The following is a 19832-nucleotide window of genomic DNA, read 5'->3' as shown; positions in this document are numbered from 1 at the left end:
AGAATAGGGACCACCGGGCCTGCTGCGGGTTCAACCGCCGAGCTGTTCTTATGTATTCAAGGTTCTTGTAGTTGGTCCACACCCGAAACGGAACGGTTGATCCTTCAAGCCAATGTCGCCATTCTTCCAGAGTGAGTTATACAGCCAGTAGCTCGTGATTCCCAATGTCATAATTCTGCTCTGCCGGGGACAGTCGGCGAGAGTAGAAGACGCACGGATGTAACTTGCCGTCCGATGCTGCACGCTGTGAAAGCACTGCCGCAACCCCCACGTCGGACGCATCCTCCTCTACCATAAATTGTCGTTCTGGGTTGGGCATTTGGAGGATTGGGGCAGAAGTTAAGTGTGCCTAAAGTGTCTCGAAGGCCTTGTCAGCTGCTGGAGACAACCTGAACGGAACCTTTGTGCTGGTAAGGGCTGTGAGAGGAGATGCCACTGTGATGTAATTCCTGATGAATCGTTTATAGAAGTTGGCAAAGCCCAGGAATTGTTGCAGTTTTTGCAGTTCTCCGGTACAGGCCAGGATGTAACTGCCGTCACTTTTGCAGGGTCCATATAAAGACTTCCATCTGCCATTATCTGTCCCAGAAATGATACCGATCTGGCGTGGAATCCATATTTCTCTGCTTTGACAAACAGGGAGTTTTCCAGGACACGGTGCAGAGCCTGCTGGACGTGATTTATATGGTCAGACATAGTTTTGGTAAATATCAGTATGTCATCTAAATACACAAAGATATTGAGCATGTCTCGCAGGACATCATTTACCAGGGCCTGAAATACTGCAGGGGCTTTGGTTAGGCCAAAGGGCATGACTAGGTACTCATAGTGTCCGGAGGGCGTGTTGAATGCCGTCTTCCACTCATCACCTTCTCTCATTCGAACCAGGTGATAAGCATTCCTCAGATCCAGTTTAGTGAACACAGTGGCACCTTGGAAAAGTTCAAAAGCAGATGACATGAGTGGCAGGGGGTTGCGGTTCTTGATGGTTATGTCACTGAGTCCACGGTAATCTATGCATGAGTGGAGGGAGCCATCCTTCTTCGGTACGAAGAAGAATCCAGCTCCAGCAGGTGAGGACGATGGACGGATTAACCCACCAGCTAGAGATTCATTGATGTACTTCTCCATGGCGCTTCTTTCTGGTGCAGATAAGGAGTACAGACGTCTCTTTGCTGGCACTGTGCGGGACAGGAGGTCTATGGCGCAGTCATATGGCCGGTGAGGGGGCAGTGAAGTGGCCTTGGTTTTGTTAAAGACCCCACGGAGTGCATGGTAGCAGGCAGGCATGTTGGAGATATCTGGGACAGGACTGACAGGTTCAGGATTGGTGGGTATGACCGCTTCCTTCAGACAGGTCTGGTGGCATCTCCTGCCCCATTCTCCAGTCTCCCAATCGAGGTTAGGGTTGTGCTGGTGCAGCCATGGATAACCAAGGAGTAGAGGCTGACCTGGTGAGCGGATCAGGTGGAACTGGATGGACTCGTGGTGGTTTCCGGACAGAAGCATGGTTACCGAGGCTGAGATGTGGGTCACTGTAGATGTAGTAGATGTCCATCCAGAGCTTGTGCAGGAAAAGATGGGGAAATCTCCCTGATGTCTGGTGAGCTCTGGCTTTTGCTGGGTAGGTAGCGATTTGATGAACTTCACCCCCGCAGTACAGGCACAGGTTAGAAGTGAAACGTCGCTGGCGCTCTTCAGGAGTTAGGGCAGCACGGCCAATCTCCATGGACTCAGGCTGGTTTAAATGGGTGGGAGTAACAACTGGAAAAGGCTGAGAGGCAGAGGGTGCACTCCGATGTCCCCTCTCTCGTCATCGGGTCTGAATCCGACGGTCAATGTGGGTTACAAGGGCAATGGCTTCATCAAGGGTGCTGGGTAGATTATAGGAGATGAGCTCATCTTTGATGTAGTCCGCCAGGCTGTGATAGAATGCGTCGATCACTGCTTCCGTGTTCCAGTTGCTGCGCCACACCAGAGTTCGGAAATCAATTGAATACTGCGACACTGACCAATTGCCTTGACGGATGGTCATAAGGGCGGCACGGTGGCTGAGTGGTTAGCACGTCTGCCTCACAGTTGTGAGATCAAGGGTTCAATCCCGGGCTTCGGCCTTCCTGTGTGGAGTTTGCATGTTCTCCCCGTGCCTGCGTGGGTTTCCTCCGGGAACTCCGGTTTCCTCCCACATCCCAAAAACATGCATGGTAGGCTGATTGAACACTCTAAATTGTCCGTAGGTATGAGTGTGTGCGTGAATGGTTGTATGTCTCCTTGTGCCCTGCGATTGGCTGGCAACCAGTTCAGGGTGTCCCCTGCCTACTGCCCGTAGTTAGCTGGGATAGGCTCCAGCACCTCTGCGACCCTCGTGAGGAAAAGCGGCATGGAAAATGAATGAATGAATGAAAGGATGGTCATAAGGGCGTGGGATAAGAGTTAGAAAGGCCCGGGTCGAACACTTTCATCATTTCATCGGCAAAAGCATTGAAGTTGGTATAGGCTGGTGTTTGCCTCTCAAATTCTGCTGTTCCCCAAAGTCGCGCCCGACCGGTCAAGTGTGTGATGACGTACCCAACTTTGGCCCCTTCGTTTGCAAAAGTCCGGGGTTGCAGGGAAAATTGGACTTTGCAACTTGTCAGAAAGGCTCGTACATCGGTTGGGTCGCCATTAAAGCATTCGGGGTTTCCAATCTTTGGCTCGGGGGCATAAATAGCCAAAGCTGGGTTCACCAGAACCAGGGCTTCTGGAACCAGAGGTTGTGGTGACGATGGAGTTGCCAGTTTGATGAGAGTTTGGATCACCTGAGTCGATTGTTCTTGCTGTTGCTGGAGTTGCATATCGCAGACACAGGATTTTATTGATATTGACAGGCAAAGAAAACAATCAGGTGAAGCGGTAATGGCTAGTTGGCATGCAAACGTATGCTGAATCGCTGCTGACCTCACACTGAATGCTAGGTGTTTGTGCCTTATATATTGTTCTCAGTTGTTCTTTGTGACATATAAAAGAGTACACAGTCTTTGTGATGGAAGCTTTATGATGTATGAGTGTGATGCAATATGCTCGTACATTGGTACATGACACCCGGAAGCTAAATCTGGGGAACAAACTATTTTCTAAATAGTAAGCGGAAAGAGGCTTGAGAATAACAAGTTCTTTAGAGTGTCCATTAGAAAGCCTTGATCTTATTCTCATCGAATATTTGTGGACAGATCTGAAAAGGCATGTGCGAGCAAAACGAACGACAAACATGACTCAGTTGCATCAGTTCTGTCAGTAGGAATGGGCCAAGATTCCAGCAGAGAACTGTCAGAAGTTTGTGGAAGGTTATTAAAAATGTTTTACCCAATTTTGCAGTTCGAATTAAATGCTACTGGATACTAAAGAAATGTATGTAAATGTTTGAAATAATAGGTAAATTCTCCGAGCAATTATTTCTCCCTTTATGGTGGCATTTAACAAAATTGAATAACTTCAGTAAACCTGACTGACCTGAAACTTTTCATCTGATTTGAATTCACAACAGTGAAACAAAACAAACAAACAAACAAAAAAAATTTGTGGTTTTGTACAGTGTATGTTATCTTACGGTATCTTATGTTCAACTGTGTATTTGTGTGTGCGGGAGTAGGTCTTAGAATCTCAAATTAAATGTGCCCAAAACAGACCAAAGACTGTAAAGACGTAAGGCGTAACTGAAGGGTGATTACAGTAAAGCCTTGAGATGCAACTTGTCTTGAGATGCAACTTAAGTTTTTCCAGGTAAGGGCTGTTGTACTTTTGCTTGCTTCTGCACAAACATTTGGCAAGATCTGTGTTGTGGTAATGAACTCATTTCAACTCACTCCCCAAGAAGATGGCAGTTTTGTACCTAACTATGACATATGACCCCAGGCATCAATTGTGCACATATTTGTGAGCCTTTCCAGTCAGTATTCGCGCAATTCATTGCATCCTTCACAGAAAAGGAAAAGTATCTGACAACAAGGCCCAACACTTTTTGTGAGAGCTGGCCAATCATTCCAGAAGCTTCTGGACTTCCAGGGCCTCTGCGTGTCGGCAGATCTAAAGTTACTCAACAATAAATTATCACGGATCGGTTGGTCTTGTTCACACACATACACTTGCACATTGAGGCTCATCTGTCCCTGGTGGACAAAGTATTTTTAGGCTTTGCGTTATATGCTGACCTTTGCTGATTCACGTCTACAGTATGACTGATCTTTCTCAGTTGGTGGGTTTTTAACAGAAAATTGTATTTGATTTATGGTTACGACTATAAAAATCTGAGTCTGGAAACACACACAAAAAACTTCTTAAAATTCTTTTAAGTTTCCAGTGAGGGGTAAAAATGGCTTAAAGGAGAATGTTTAAAGCAGCTCACAATAAACTCAGATATTTGTTTAATAGTAAATATGAACATAAATAATAATATAACATCTTACCATGATGCAAGTCAGATTGACAGTAGATTTATTTTCAAACTATTGATCAGTTAATATTAATTTTCTGAGCCATTTAGTTTTTATTGTTGTAGTGATTCTAAATTTTATTTTGTAATTTTTATACCAAGTACCATCTCAAATTCCGACTCCATAAAAATTGTAGCAGGCTTAAGTGCTAATCCAAAGCGAGGAAAAGGTGTCGTTCATTAGAAAAAAAAAACCTGACTAAATTACCAACAATCGTGGTATCAATAGCTAACATAGAAATAACACATGCACCAGGTCCAGAGCGGATCCGGAACTGTAGCTGGAGTGGGTGGTGGTGTAAACCTGAAGCCAAGGGGAAACGCGGTGCCAGTCCAGGCCAGTGTCACGGTCCACCGAACAGAATGCTATGAAGACGCCAGCGCCTCTGCATTCTGTGAATTTGCCACAAAACGCTCACTGCCCCCGGGATCGCACCCATCCATGGGGTTTCAGAATTGGCACCTTTCTAACTCATTTTCTTGAGCCTCCGGGGTGGTAGAACCATTGCAAAGGCAAAGGGAAATAATCAGAAAATGATTCAATCAAATAATTTAAAACAAACAAAAAAAAGAACTGCGATTGGCTGGCAACCAGTTCAGGGTGTCCCCTGCCTACTGCCCGTAGTTAGCTGGGATAGGCTCCAGCACCTCCGCGACCCTCGTGAGGAAAAGCGGCATGGAAAATGAATGAATGAATGAATGTATACATTTGTATTTTTCGGCCTTTCGGTTTTCGGCCAAGTCTTTTCAATATTCAGTTTTCTGTTTCGCACTAACAAAAAACCATCCGGCCTAGCTGCATCCAGCTAAAGGACGGATATACTCTGAGCTCATCCCATGGACTGCTTGCTCTCTATATAATCTCAACCATTGGGCACTTTATAGAGCCATTAGCCACGTGACAGTGTGCATTTCTACTGAGTATGCCTTCTTATTCCATAATACGATTAAAATGTATCAACGCAGAAATCGGTGGGATTAGACTGTAAAAGTCACCCTTACACCAACATATGCAGATTAAGCTCGCAACAAAAACATCTCCTAAAGTAGATTATTCATGAAATAGCAGTTGGCAAGTCACAAATTTTAATACTGTAGTTTCAATTCCAGTAGGGATTTTCCTGATTTGTTCACTTGTTTGTGGGTCAGCGCACACACCCACCTACTATTAATCAATACTGCAAATGCCATTGAGAATTTCAAGTGGCATCTCACTGCCAAGCATTGGGACCACCTGCAGGAGTAAGGTAAGTTATACGTGTGTGTCGTTTTTATTCAAAAGCTGTCTCAGCAATTTGTCTTGAACACATGTGGTTCATATTTTAAAAGATTGCGTTGTTCCAATGGACAATGTGGCTCCGCTCTCTGGCCAAGTTCTTGGACTTTTTGTAGTGCAGTATGAAGCTGCAGGCATCATGTTAAAAAATGGCAGCGGTAATAAATTGTAGTACTGTACTGGCTTTCTCTAGTCAAAAAATAATACCAATAATAATAATAATTAAAAAAACAATTATGGTACTTTTATTCTTATGTTTTTATCATGGTTATGATAGCCTTGATACGTGAAGTCACATTTAGTGAATATCAATGAACTGTCATTGGAAGGGATTACATAAGCACAAAAAATGACTACCTAAAAACATGAAAATGAAGTATTAAATACAATTATCAAATAAGACATTTAATAACAAAAGAGAAATTTACAGTAGGTAAAAGATAGCACACTTAACTGCTCCCCAAGGCACATCAACAACTCTAGATCAGTATTCGAGTCAAATGTGTTAACAATAACAGGCACATTTTATTCATGTTTGAGTTTTGAAATTAAGAATGCATTTCTAATATGTTATAGGAAAAGGCATGATACCATATAAATGACCTTCAGGTGATATACTGTTACACAAAGTATGCAAATAACACATTTCTTAGACCTAGTTCTAATTTACACTTTTGGTGCAATTTAAGACACATCGTCAGTGTTGGCATCTGGGTTCACTGGATGTTTCGGGTCTCACAACATACACCCTCGCCCAGGGGACCCAGCCGGGGTTGATCAAGTCCCGGCTTGTGTCTTAAGAGCACGTGACCACGTGTAGCCTCGCTTGATCCACAAGGTTCTGCATGGCCCAAGATCTTCCTCTCTTGCACTGTCACTGTAGGAGGCATTGAGGTAGTTGTTGACCTTGTCTTCGGTGCAGGAGAGATGGCCGCTTCTTTTCTGCCCGAGGATCTTGGTGAAACCGAAGGGATTTGAGATGAAGGCTGCCCATCTCCTGGCTCTCTCCCTACCTCTCCTCCTATGCCACTCTGCTCGTATGTATATATATATATAGACACAAAAATGACACCACTTGTGAAAACAACCATAGTGCACAGGCGTATATATGCGCCTATATGCTGCTACAGGTGAAACAGGTTAAAAAAAAAAAAATCTAAGAAAATAGGCACATACTCTTGATAGTTTCTGTACCTGTGAAATCTGTCTCCGGCTTTCTTCTTTCTCTGTGTGAGATTTAGGCAAAGCCCTGTTCACTTCCTGGCTCCATTATAGCTTATTTCTGCTATGCACTTACTACAGTGGGTAACCAATGCATGATGAATAGGCGGGGCAATCAAAAATACTGACATTCCATTGGCAAAAGTATTACTGCAAAAATGTCTGACAATGGCTATTTTCCCTTCTTTTGGGAAACATTGGCTTTTATTGACATTTTCTCCAAAATTACACATTATAATTTTTTTCATATTGTTAAACAAGATTCTTTCGGGATACACTCGGTCAAAGTCTTGTTTTGAGCTTTAAAGGGACACGTAAATGGAAGCATTTCAAACAAGATAAATCTCCCCGAATTCAATGTTTATTCATCTTCATTTTTGCATCATTTGGAGTTCAATTCTATATTGTTGTTATTATTGTCACTTTTATAGCAACATTTACTTTTAGTCTTTTTTACTCTTTAGCATTGCCATGTGTGTCTTATAACCGATTAAAGTGCAGTGGAAAGGAAGAAGAAATTTATTGCCTTGTACTGCTTTATTTTTTTAATATATTTTTTTAAACCGGGGCATTACTGAGCCAAAGCCATATACATATACACACGCACCCACACAGCCCTCTTCAATATCGCCCTCCTAGTCAAACTCCATAACCTCCAATGGGCGTCAGCTGGTGCCCTCCCCCTAGCTCCCCTCTTTTTCTCCATCTCTCCTTCCCCCTCAGCTTCGTCAGTGCGTACTGCGGTCTGATAAAGGACTGGTTCGGTCCGAGCATCACTCCCGGCACGGTGGTGACAGATCCAGCGCTCCTTTTGGACATTATTATTTCCCCCCCCCCCCCCCCCCCCCCTTTTTTTGCCTCTGAATCGACCCCCAAAAAGGATAAATCTGTGCACAGTGTAAAGTCTGTGGCCTGCGCACTTGTTGCTGGTGCGCTCAGGTGAGATGGCGCACATGGCACCCATGACGCGCACATTTCGCTGCAAGTAAAGCACAACATGGAGCCACACGCTGGATAACGGCACCTGAATTTCCACCCTATCGTCAATCGCATTTCATCTGGATTCGAAACAGTTTTCGTGAAAGGGAAACCACGGAGGAAGAAAGCAAAACAAAACATGTTCACGATCAACGGGATTCTGAGCGCAGGGGCAGCGCCAATTGGGAGTCGCGGTCCCCGGGGAGTGTTCTCCAAGTCAAGGCAGAATCCTAGAGCTTCTCGGATATATTTTGCGTGTGTTTTGCTGCTTTTGCTGGTAACACCACGAGTGGATTCTTCATGGTGGTGAGTCTCTTTCGATCACTGCTTGGCTACGAAAAATTAAAATGCACGGAAGCTTAATTGGTTGTATGTGGGATTTTTTCATTAGTTTTAACAATTTGGAGAACACGTTCAAGGTAATGCCATTTTATCAATAGTCCATCAACTCGACTCACCTTTTCATTTCTGTTAAACGATATGAGTGTCATTGTCACTTTGTAGGTCTGCTATAATAATGGAGCAATAAATGTAATTTATGTGGCAGTTGCCTTGACTCATGTTCAAGTCAGTTGGAACTGGCACCAGCCGTTAATTTATTTTAAACACACAGATGTATGAACGTTTAGACATTTGTGGTTTTTAAAGAAATATGCCTCATTTACTGTATATTCGCCATACAATGCCTATGTTGCAAAGTATTTAAAAAATGCATGTTAATTCAAAAATCTAGCAGGTGTGTCCACATTATACCATAAAAGTCCGCAGTGTGTGTAGATTTTCATTCCATCCGATCAAGAGGTCACCTTCTCATTAATCTGGTGCCTTAAAAGTGTAATTAGTTGATTGCAGTGTGGTGCTTGTTTTATTTGAAACCTTATTGCTTAAACTGTCTGGAACAAAACTTGCAACCACAAGGAACAGTTTTGACAACCTTGATCTACAGGCTTCATAAATTTACTTGGTTGATGGTCACATTATTAGTTGCACTTGTTCTTGTTAATTAGAGCTTCCGAAGTACCTCGATTCCATTTTCTGATTTGAACAAATGACATACAGTTTTACCTTGGAATACTATGTGTGTTTATTCATCTCATAACCACGTTGATAATTTTAAACACTTATGAGGCAGCATAGCTCAGTGGTACAGTGATTACTGGATGTCCCACCCAGAAGGTTTGATTCCCCCCTGCACTGGTGACCATGTCAAAGTGTCTTGTGAAAGCAAGATACTAAACGCCACGTTGCTCCTCATGCTGCGTCATCAGTAGGTAAATGAAAAACATTAAAGGGAACCTTGGACTTAAAGACTTATAGGCTCCAATAAGGCACAATCGTTCACCTTTACTAAAATATGTTATTAAAAACACGCCAAATATCGCCATTGATTTTTTAAAAATGTGTTTTGATTGGGTCTTTTATTACCTTTTCATTGCCTCAAAATACTTTTTGCTTTTGTTACCTTCTCATACTTTAAGCATTGTGTTTTCTTGTGGTAGCTTTAAAGCAGATTGTTGATCCATTCACCACATTAGTCACGTAGCATATTTAAACCACCCTCATTTGATATTACTGTTAGGTTTTGTGTTGGTTTTCTCCTAGTGTGACTTGTCCCTTGGATTGCCCATTGATTTCACCTGTTGTGACTCCTAGTGTATCCTCAAATCTGCATCCTCCTGTGCTCACCTGTTCCTCGTTGTGTCGTTACCCCTTGTCTGTGTGTGTGTGTGTATATAAGCTCCCAGTTTCTTTTCATTCCTTGTTGCGTCATTGTCTATGTCAACGTCGATGTCGAAGTCCTGTCCAAACCCTCGTGTATTAGTTCCTCCGATAAAGTAAGTTTTGTTTGAACCTTGCATTTATGATCCCCAGTACTTTTGGTTGTACTCTGTGCTTTTGTTAGTTATTATTAAAACATTTTTTGAGTTCACCGCCACCTGCCTTGCTGCCTTTTGTTTCCCTGCATTTGGGCCCACACCACCTGCCTTCCCGGTTTCCCTGACAATTACAATGTTGAAGTATTTCCTCAAGGCATCATTAGTATGTTTTGTGCATCTAAACAAAACAAGCTGAAAGCGCATGGTAGTACTTTGGGTGTCAAATTCGCCAGTGTAGCACATTTTGGCAGAACCCCCCCCCCCCCCCCCCCCCACTCTCGTCTCATTTCATCCCATTCCCGTTTTTGAAATATCGACAGTGCTGTAATGCTCATTAATGTTCCTCTTGAGTTCAAATTGAAAGGGGTTGAACATGAGACATGTTTTTCTTTCACTAAAGTCATATTCTGGAAGCCCAGCAGCGTAACCATGTGACCTCACCGCCCTACGATGTCAAAAACAATGGAGACCTACTGGTTGAACAAATTTTACAAACTGTATAAAAATGTAAACATCAAGAGACGTTTCAATATCAAATTATTTTAACTCATAATAACGTTTATCTTCTAAGAACTACAAGTCTGTCTCCGTGAATCCCTTCAAAGGTAAAGAGCACTATACAAGTGTAAGCCCATTTCCCATTTACAAAAACACTTGAATTGTCTTTTGAAATGAATGGAAACTAAATCAATCCACTTCAGCCTTGCATCCATTTAAACGTATAACGTATTTAAACGTGTAATAAACGTACCGTATTGGCCCGAATATAAGACGACCCCGATTATAAGACGACCCCCTCTTTTTCAAGACTTAAGTTTGAAAAAAGACTTTTTGAACACCAAATTAATTTTTATACAGAAACGACCACGGAAAGCTTTTCTCTGACTGAGCATTTTTTAGGCGATCTTTTTGAGCTCTCCATCTCCGTACATTACACTCTGTGACACCATATTTCACAGCCGCTTTGCAGTTGTTTGAAGACACCGCCTCATTTATCACCATCAACTTGAAGTTTGCGTCATAACTTCTCCTCAGCTGCCGGTGTTCTGCCAAAATGTCCTACATCGGCGAAACGTCCTACATTAGTCGAATTTGACACCTAAATTACTACCGTGCGCTCTAAACTTGTTTTGTTTAGATGCATACAGGAATAACGTACTAAAGAAATGCCTGCAGAAAATACTTAAATGTAGTTATGTCAAATAAGGACGATTTAAATACGCTACGTGACTAATGTGGTCAACTGCTTCAAAGCTAACACAAAAAAACACAATGGTTAAAAGTATGAGAGGGTAATACATGCAAAAAGTATCTTTGAGGCTGTGAAAAGGTTCTAAATAACTAAATAAAAACAAAAATAGTGAGTACTCGCCGCTTCCAACCGATGTGCGCATGCGTGTGAATGCATATGCAAGCGCCCTGAGCATTGTGTAGGACGTTTCGCCGCGTAGTAAGGAATGGCCAAACACCGGTTAACCTGGCCAATCTTCGACCCACTTTTCTCCAAATTGTCGCGAAGTTTCTCCATTTTCGGTTATCTCTTCTATTACCGGTATTTTCTTCTCTTTTCCTTCTTACCACTTTCTTCTTCGTGTCAGGGGTTCCCTTTGGCCGCCCGAGTCGCGTTCAGCATTCGATTCATTGATGACTGGCGCCATCAAGCGTCGTGAATGGGTATATGTCTAGGCCGCAGTTTTTTTTTTTTTTTTTTTTTTTTTTTTTTTAGACCGCAGTTATAAGACGACCTCCTCTTTTTCAATCTTATTTCAGTGCAAAAAACATCGTCTTATATTCGGGCCAATACGGTATTATGTGTAACGTAACATAATATTGTTGTAAATTATTCAAGATGCATCATGTTGAAACATGGAACGTTATATGTGGAATTTATCAAGCTTTAGTCATCTTTTAAAACATGAATTTCACATTTTAATCATGTGGCTTTATTTACGTTATGTCATCGACCACGGAGGTTGAAAAAAGTAACAAGTCCTCTGTGACAAAATAAGAAAGACAACTGATATCCCTTTTCAAATGTAGCCAGTTAAATAAATATATAGTCAAGTCAAGATTTAGGATTTGAAAAGATGAGCGACATGATAAAGATGGAGTTTGCCTGTTGCTTTGATTTTAACACCGAGTATTACAAAGTATAAAAAAAAAAAAAAACTAAGCAGCAATACTCTTCAGCACTTGACCTAGGTGGTTGAATTATTCCCTGAAATCATTGCCTCCAAAACAATTAAGGACTATGGCATTCATCCTGTTAAAGGCGATGACCTACCAGATGACATCCTTCCAAATGTGGCACCAGCTCCTCCAGATGCCTTGAAAGATTCAGGAGAACCCTGTCTAGAATTCCTCAGCGGCATTCTTGAAAACTACATGCTTGCAGTCGTACAGGTCCTGAGCAGCACAAAGCGAAGACAGACGTGAGAAAAGGCATTCAAACCAGCAGGCACTCCAGATGGAGTCAACCCACCAGTCTAAGATCTTAAGGGAGGAAGTGAGCTGGCTTGTTATATCAGTTCGTCGACGACATTAGCTCTTTGGTGTGGCCTCAGTGGTTCTCATAAACATCTTCAGCTCTTGGTGTTTCTTCCTCAGCTGAATTCAAGACTCAGTGTGATTCTGTAGTAGTTGTTCCAGAGAAGACTGTTTTTCAATACAACCATGGAGATGACTCAAATTACTGATGCTGAGATTTTCATTCATCATACAAACAGTTCACAAGGAATGGCCACAGTACATTCTAGTGTTGGAGAGATGCAGCTTACATCTTGTGAGACCACTTCCAAAATAGAAGACCACAATATATTAAGAGGCATCCCAAAACTAAGTCTCCTCCTAACATCACATCATGTATTCCCAAAAAAATTCAATCTGGACTTGGCATGAATCAAACGGTAAAAAGTACAGACTGAGATGGGGGATTCTCTTAATTTTTTTTTCTTTTCTCTCTTTGATGATCATTTCATGGGTCATGACATTCTCTCCTTTAGACCCAACAAGAATGAATAACCCACAGAGGGAGTTTCTAAGGGGGAAAAAAATCCAGAAAGAAAAGACAATGAAGGCCCTTGATCATCGGTATAATTTCAATGTTGCGACCTCATAACAGAGAGAATGAAGCGTCCACAGCAAGGGTGTAGGTTTGCATAGGGACAGTAGGGACATAACACTACCAACCTTTCAGGATACTAAAATTGTCCCCACCAACTTTTAAGCAACCTTATTTGCATTATATAATGAGTTCAGTTATCTAGGGTATTTAGTTTATCTTCCCATATGTTGTAATGATAGAATTGACCCGATCATTGTTAAGTGAATTATTTTCATTATGTTTATGTTTGCAAATAAAAAACAGACATTTATTCTGGAAGTTTTCAAAAATGTTTCTTTAGAAGTTTTTGAAAATAAATGTTTGAATCGAACAGTGTATCACCTGAACCAATGCACGTAAAAGTTATTATCAGTCGATATGGATTTATTTTGCATTGATCATTTAGCCTATCAATTAATTAGGTTCCCTAGTCATGAGAAATATGGCCCTTTGCCCCGTTCATCCAATCTGTTTGGTTTTATCAATATCCCGTCCCCAGCAAAAAGTGTACATGCAGGTTATACTGTTATATCGTCTCTACCAATGTTGAGACCACACCTACACCCTTGGTCCACAGTGGACCAGAATGAGGAAAAGGGCCAATTTTGGACTTGACAGTCAGAGGAACCAAGCCGCGCCACTCAGGGCAGTCAACCATAGATAACCACTGAGATTACAGTAAACTCTGGAGGACGCAAGTCAAGACGCAGAAGTGCATATGTTAACTTTGTAGCACACTAAACATGAACATTGTCACCCTCCATCAAGAGGACCAAGGAAGGAGCAGGAGGCACAAAGGTGTTTTGATTCCATGGACAATTATGCAATATTTGCCAATATTTCAAAGTTTGCCATGATTCGATTCGATTCAGTTCAAAATCCTTTGGCATTCCCTCCCTAATTTTAGTTCATAACAACATAGTTATCAAAATGGGTATGGAATTATCATCTTTATGGTGACACCTTTAAATGGCGAATTTCATAGTTACAAAAACAGGAAATTGAATGGATGTTGGATGGTTGTTTTTGCTGTTTTGAGATCATTTCTGACATCTTGGTTGAGTACATTTTACAAACTGTGGTTTCTGAAACTTTTGCAATCTTAATTTGACGATAATTAACATTCAGTCAATTTCAATCAGTTTATGTACTAATGTCACTTAAAGGGCAATTTGGTTACAGCAGAAACCACACACATTCGACATCGGTTAAAACATACCCAGATAGCAGACCGACGTTGAAAAGATGTTGGATCAACATTCTGCTGTCGATTTTATATCTTTGAATCAATGTCACTTTTGCACCCTCAGTTAATGTTGTTTCAGAGTTGAAATGCTTACGAGAAATCCTTAAGTGAAGTCAGATTTTATGGGTCATCTCGGACAAGGGAGTTAGCCCATTGTTGAGCTGACAAATAAAAAAATGTGCTTAGTGCCCCTATAGGTCAGAATTGGAAGTATATAGAGATTTTGATGGATTTTCATCTGAATGAAAGGCCTTTTCTCTTCCAATTTCTACACTTGCAGCTGGCATACTCTTGTTCTAAGCAGCTCATTTTATGTACACAGAAAAAAAACGCTTATATATCAGCTAATTTGCCAATAATGTAAAGCATAATATTTGTATTCTGATTGGTGTGTTTTCAAACATGAACAGTTAACATGGCAGCCAGTGGAACATCTCAACCCCCACCCCCACCCCGATGAACTTCATCCCCTCCCTGGCTGTCTTCTTCCCATCATCCACCATGTAGCGCACAAGCATGCCGTTTTAGGTGTGCAGATGATGATTTACAACCCAATAAACTCAAGTCCTCTTGACTCTCAAGAGAGAAAGAGGAGAAATTAAGGATGAGTTGCTGCTCGGCTCGTCCTTGCCTTTGATGAGCACTCTCGTGGTGTTCCTCACCTCTAATCCGTCTCTTGGGGGGTAGAGAGCCGCTGGTCTCCATCGTCTTCGCTCGCTGGGCCTCGTAAAACGACCACACAGATATGGACCTCGCGACACCCTCTCAATGACCCACTGTGATGATGGCCGCTCCTCGGCACACACTTGCATGTATCACTTTCAGCCATTACCGTGGAAAAGCTGGCAGCAGTGTTTCATGTCTGTTTTATGAAGGTTGTATGGAAGATTGAACAGAGCGTGGGAGAGACACCAGTGAAAAGAAAATGAGAGTTTAAAGGAGTCTCAAATGGACAGGGTTATTTGAGGCCCCCTACTCTGATTTGTGACAGCGTAGTTTTCGACTGTCTCATTGGGAAACATTTCAACATATGTCCGGGTGGAGAGAGGTTAAGTGCCTATTTATTTTCACAGCAGAGTAAATGTTTTGCTTTTCCCTCTTCTACACAAACTTTAAACCATTAAGTATTGTGGACAAGGATTCCAAGGATAATTTATCACTTTTCTTTATTGAAGCGTATCTACTCAGCGTAGCATGGCTGTACTGTATATGCGATCCACTCTTGATCTCTCATAACTATTTTTATTTATCTTAAAGTGATAGACATCGCCTCTCTTATGTGCATTCCAGAAGAAAGACGTTTGATGAAGAAAGAACACATTTTTTTCACTTATGTTATATACGAATAGTGAAAAAAACATAATTAAAAAACAATATTTGCCAGGAGTAGGTGAAATAGCTGTTGTCAGACACTTTTAAATGCCTGTACTATCTTAGCCAACCAAATGCGAGTATCTCAGGTTGTCGTGCCTACTCGTCATGCATTGGCTACCCACTGCGCTACACGTGAAAGAATGAAGGAAACAAGTTTTAATGGACCCAGAAAGTGAAACACGCTTAGTCTGAATCTCAGAGAAAGGAGAAAGACAGCAATTGATTGAACAGGTGAAGAGACTATAAAAAGTGAGTGCTCATTTTCTTATGGCGTGACTTACATCACATTTGTCACACAAGTTAATGAGGCAGATGGTTATGAAAGCTAACATATTTCAAAGGAGGAACTCTGTTTTGGTTTATAGCATGTCAGGTGACAGTGAAGATGCACAGATGGCAAGTAGCCATGCTACGACATTGCTCGAGTTTATTCAGGTTTATCTGGAAATTATTTAATTGAAGTGTCATCTGAAGATTCAAAAGTGATTCCAGAACTGCTGTGTTCTTGCCTGCTGACCATGCAAATGATCTACAGGAATATTTTTAAGCTGCCTGCCGCGAAAGTTGAAACGCATCGAAAATGGGTAAACGACTGGCTCAGCGAAGTAATGAAAGCTCAAGAAATTGACCAGGATTTCAAGGAGATTCAATATGACAAAGTGCACACTTGCAAGAAATACTTCAAACTCAAAGATATTGAAATATATACATTGGGGCAAATAAATATTTAGTCAACCACCAATTGTGCAAGTTCTCCTACTTGAAAAGATTAGAGAAGCCTGGAATTGTCAACATGGGTAAACCTCAACAACGAGAGACAGAATGTGGAAAATAAAAACAGAAAATCACATTGTTTGATTTTTAAAGAATTTATTTCCAAATTAGAGCGGAAAATAATTATTTGGTCACCTACAAACAAGCAAGATTTCTGGCTGTCAAAGAGGTCTAACTTCTTCTAACGAGGTCTAACGAGGCGCCACTCGTTGCCTGCATTAATGGCACCTGTTTTAACTCATTATCAGTATAAAAGACACCTGTCCACAACTTCAGTCAGTCACACTCCAACTTCCACTATGGCTAAGACCAAAGAGCTGTTGAAGGACACCAGAGACAAAATTGTAGACCTGCACCAGGCTGGGAAGACTGAATCTGCAATAGGTAAAATGCTTGGTGTAAAGAAATCAACTGTGGGAGCAATTATTAGAAAATGGAAGACATACAAGACCACTGATAAGCTCCCTCGATCTGGGGCTCCATGCAAGATCTCACCCCGTGGCGTCAAAATGATAACAAGAACAGTGAGCAAAAATCCCCGAACCACACGGGGGGACCTAGTTAATGACCTACATAAAGCTGGGGCCACAGTAACAAAGGCTACTATCAGTAACACAATGCGCCCCCAAGGGCTCAAATCCTGCATTGCCAGATGTGTCCCCCTGCTGAAGCCAGTACACGTCCAGGTCTGTTTGCGGTTCGCTAGAGAGCATTTGGATGATCCAGAAGAGGACTGGGAGAATGTGTTATGGTCAGATGAAACCAAAATAGAACGTTTTGGTAGAAACACAGGTTCTCATGTTTGGAGGAGAAAGAATACTGAATTGCATCCGAAGAACACTATACCCACTGTGAAGCATGGGGGTGGAAATATCATGCTTTGGGGCTGCAAAGGGAACAAGACAACTGATCAGTGTAAAGGAAAGAATGAATGGGGCCGTGTATCGAGAGATTTTAAGTGAAAATCTCCTACCATCAGCAAGGGCATTGAAAATGAGACGTGGCTGGGTCTTTCAGCATGACAATGATCCCAAACACACAGCCAGGGCAAAAAAGGAGTGGCTTCGTAAGAAGCATTTCAAGGTCCTGGAGTGGCCTAGCCAGTCTCCAGATCTCAACCCCATAGAAAATTCCATGTTGCCCAACGACAGCCCCAAAACATCACTGCTCTAGAGGAGATCTGCATGGAGGAATGGGCCAAAATACCAGCAACAGTGTGTGAAAATCTTGTGAAGAGTTACAGAAAATGATTGGCCTCCGTTATTGCCAACAAAGGGTACATAACAAAGTATTGAGATGAACTTTTGATATTGACCAAATACTTATTTTCCACCACGATTTGCAAATAACTTCTTTAAAAATCAAACAACTTGATTTACTGTTTTTTTTCCCACATTCTGTCTCTCATGGTTGAGGTTTACCCATGTTGACAATTACAGGCCTCTGTAATATTTTCAGGTGAGAGAACTTGCACAATTAGTGGTTGACTAAATACTTATTTGCAACACTGTAAGTATGGCTTTATGTCCAACTTTTGAGATGTTTCCCATACATACACTGGAAGAAATCACAATCTTTTCCTAGTTGTTGCTGCAAGCTGTAGTGTTATCAACCTTGCACTCAGAGAAAAAACGGCCATCATCTTCGAATTAAAAAAAAAAAAAAAGAAAATTTTAAAAAAAAAAAAAAGAAAAAAATGGACGCACTAGACAAGATTTTAAAAGTTGACATGTCTGAGGAAATTAGACCCGTAAATAGGTACTATTTGAACTTAAATTGTTAGCTGTTAGGCATGTTCTAAAATGTTTAAAATGTCTTCCAATAACAATAGTTAATCTACTCCATCCTCCATTGTCATCTGGTTTTGAATATGTGCACCTTTGTGACTGAGCATGTCACTGGTGCCTTCAACCTCACAGGGTTGATGGGGTAATGGTCTAATCGTTTGAAGTCCTCCAGCTTTCACAACCATCTCCCTCTATTAACTGTCGTCAAACAATGGCTTCGTAAGCAGTGCCATTTTTTGTTTTTAAATTTCCTATATCAAAGGTCTAAGAAATGCGCAATAAGAATACTTCAATACTTTGTGCACCAGTCTTTCAAATGAAGGTAATTCATACAAGGTGCTGTTTGTTGCTTTAAATACAAACTACAATGTCTCAATGTTACGTTTACCCCCAGTGGTCAGAGGCCGCGAGCGTTAACATGAGGGCCCAAATACACCAGATGCATGATCGTTCCGGTTCCGGTCCGGCTCAGTGTTGACTGCGTGCCACGCAGAACATCAAAAACAGGCAAATTATATCGGCTGCGCACGGCTGCAGTCCGCCAACTCCGTTCCCTCGCATATACTCATCAGAGAAGCAGAGAGAGAGCACATTTTTTTCTTTGCATATTGATATTTTAGTTATGTCTGTCTCTTAATTCCAGATTGACTGCATCATGTTGAGATCAGGGCTCCGTGTGTGGGGGGAAGGGGGGTGGGGCCCTATTATGCCCTTGATTGTGTCGGTGGGTTTATATCTTTGTGCACATTTAAAATTTATGGCACATAACATCTCATAGCGCTGTTATAAACAACTGTTAAATAATCAGTAATATTTATAAAATGGATAGCGAATTATATACTACACGAACTAAAAAACAGCGTACTTGGAATTGGTGTCTCAACACTGCAGATTCCTGTGCCCAGCGCAAACTGTTGGTTTTTCTATGAAAAGTCAAGTAAAGTAGGATGTTAATAAATCAATGGCAGAAAGCAAACTTCAAGTACCAAAAGTAATCCACGGCAACATAACAGGCTCAAAATAAAAAGACAACAAAACAGGGAGCTGCCACCTCTTGTGAACGAACCAAACAATTCAACTTATATAACAGATGGAAAGACAGATAATTGGATGATTGATTGACTGATGAAGGTGTTCCAGCTTGAAGGCCCTTACTGATCATACAAGTGGAACCTATTGCAAAGGGGGAAAAAAACAGGTAAAGCACAACATAAACCAGTTTGAAGTAAAAGGAAAACAAACACATACCTGTTCTAGACCAGAAATTACACCCCATCCGTAACACTCCCCCCCTTAAATATCAACTTCCAGTTGATAAACAGGCATACCCGGACTAACCCATCCATCCAATGCTGGCAAATTTCAGAAGGGTAGTACAGCTATGGGGTAGTACCAGAACAACAGTATTTGCATCTACCAAAATCGAGCACCACAGACAAAACAGTACAACGATGAGGTCATAGTCCTGAAGACACAAAGACCACTGCATTTATTGCTGATTTTGATTGCACATTTTGTGTATGAACACCAGGGGATTGTGCTCTGTATGCACAACCCCAGGTGCAACACAGGGGCCGACATAAACATAAAAAAATTGTAAGGCCAGAAGAGCTAGGGTTTCCTGTTCGATAGTTGAATACTTTTCCTGATTACAATTGTCTAACCCTTCATCATCTGACTGCAACAAAACTGCCCCCGCACCCGTACAGCTGGCTTCGACCTCCTGGC

General features: G+C 41.6%; 1 protein-coding gene and 1 long non-coding RNA gene across 3 annotated transcripts in view; one reads left to right on the top strand and one right to left on the bottom strand.

Moving 5' to 3' along the window:
• The window catches only part of LOC130911920 (uncharacterized), a 62221-nt gene that overhangs the window by 8583 nt on the left and 33806 nt on the right, over positions 1–19832 (bottom strand). The window contains exon 3 of one of the 2 annotated variants that reach the window (XR_009062501.1): positions 6210–6775. The exons of the other annotated variant lie outside the window; for it this stretch is intronic. This is a non-coding gene — a long non-coding RNA (uncharacterized LOC130911920). Of the gene's footprint in view, positions 1–6209; positions 6776–19832 lie in introns of those variants that run through there. 2 annotated transcript variants of the gene reach the window in all.
• The window catches only part of LOC130911919 (protein Wnt-2b-A-like), a 35889-nt gene continuing 23885 nt past the window's right edge, over positions 7829–19832 (top strand). Inside the window, exon 1 of the mRNA XM_057829595.1 lies at positions 7829–8249. Coding sequence (XP_057685578.1) covers positions 8083–8249 — 167 coding nt within the window. The 5' untranslated portion in view covers positions 7829–8082. The remainder of the gene's footprint in view (positions 8250–19832) is intronic.

The sequence above is a fragment of the Corythoichthys intestinalis genome, chromosome 2, assembly GCF_030265065.1.
Source record: "Corythoichthys intestinalis isolate RoL2023-P3 chromosome 2, ASM3026506v1, whole genome shotgun sequence".
Lineage (NCBI taxonomy): Eukaryota > Metazoa > Chordata > Actinopteri > Syngnathiformes > Syngnathidae > Corythoichthys > Corythoichthys intestinalis.
The sequence above is the reverse complement of the archived record's forward strand: the minus strand, read 5'-3'. Positions and strand labels throughout refer to the sequence as shown.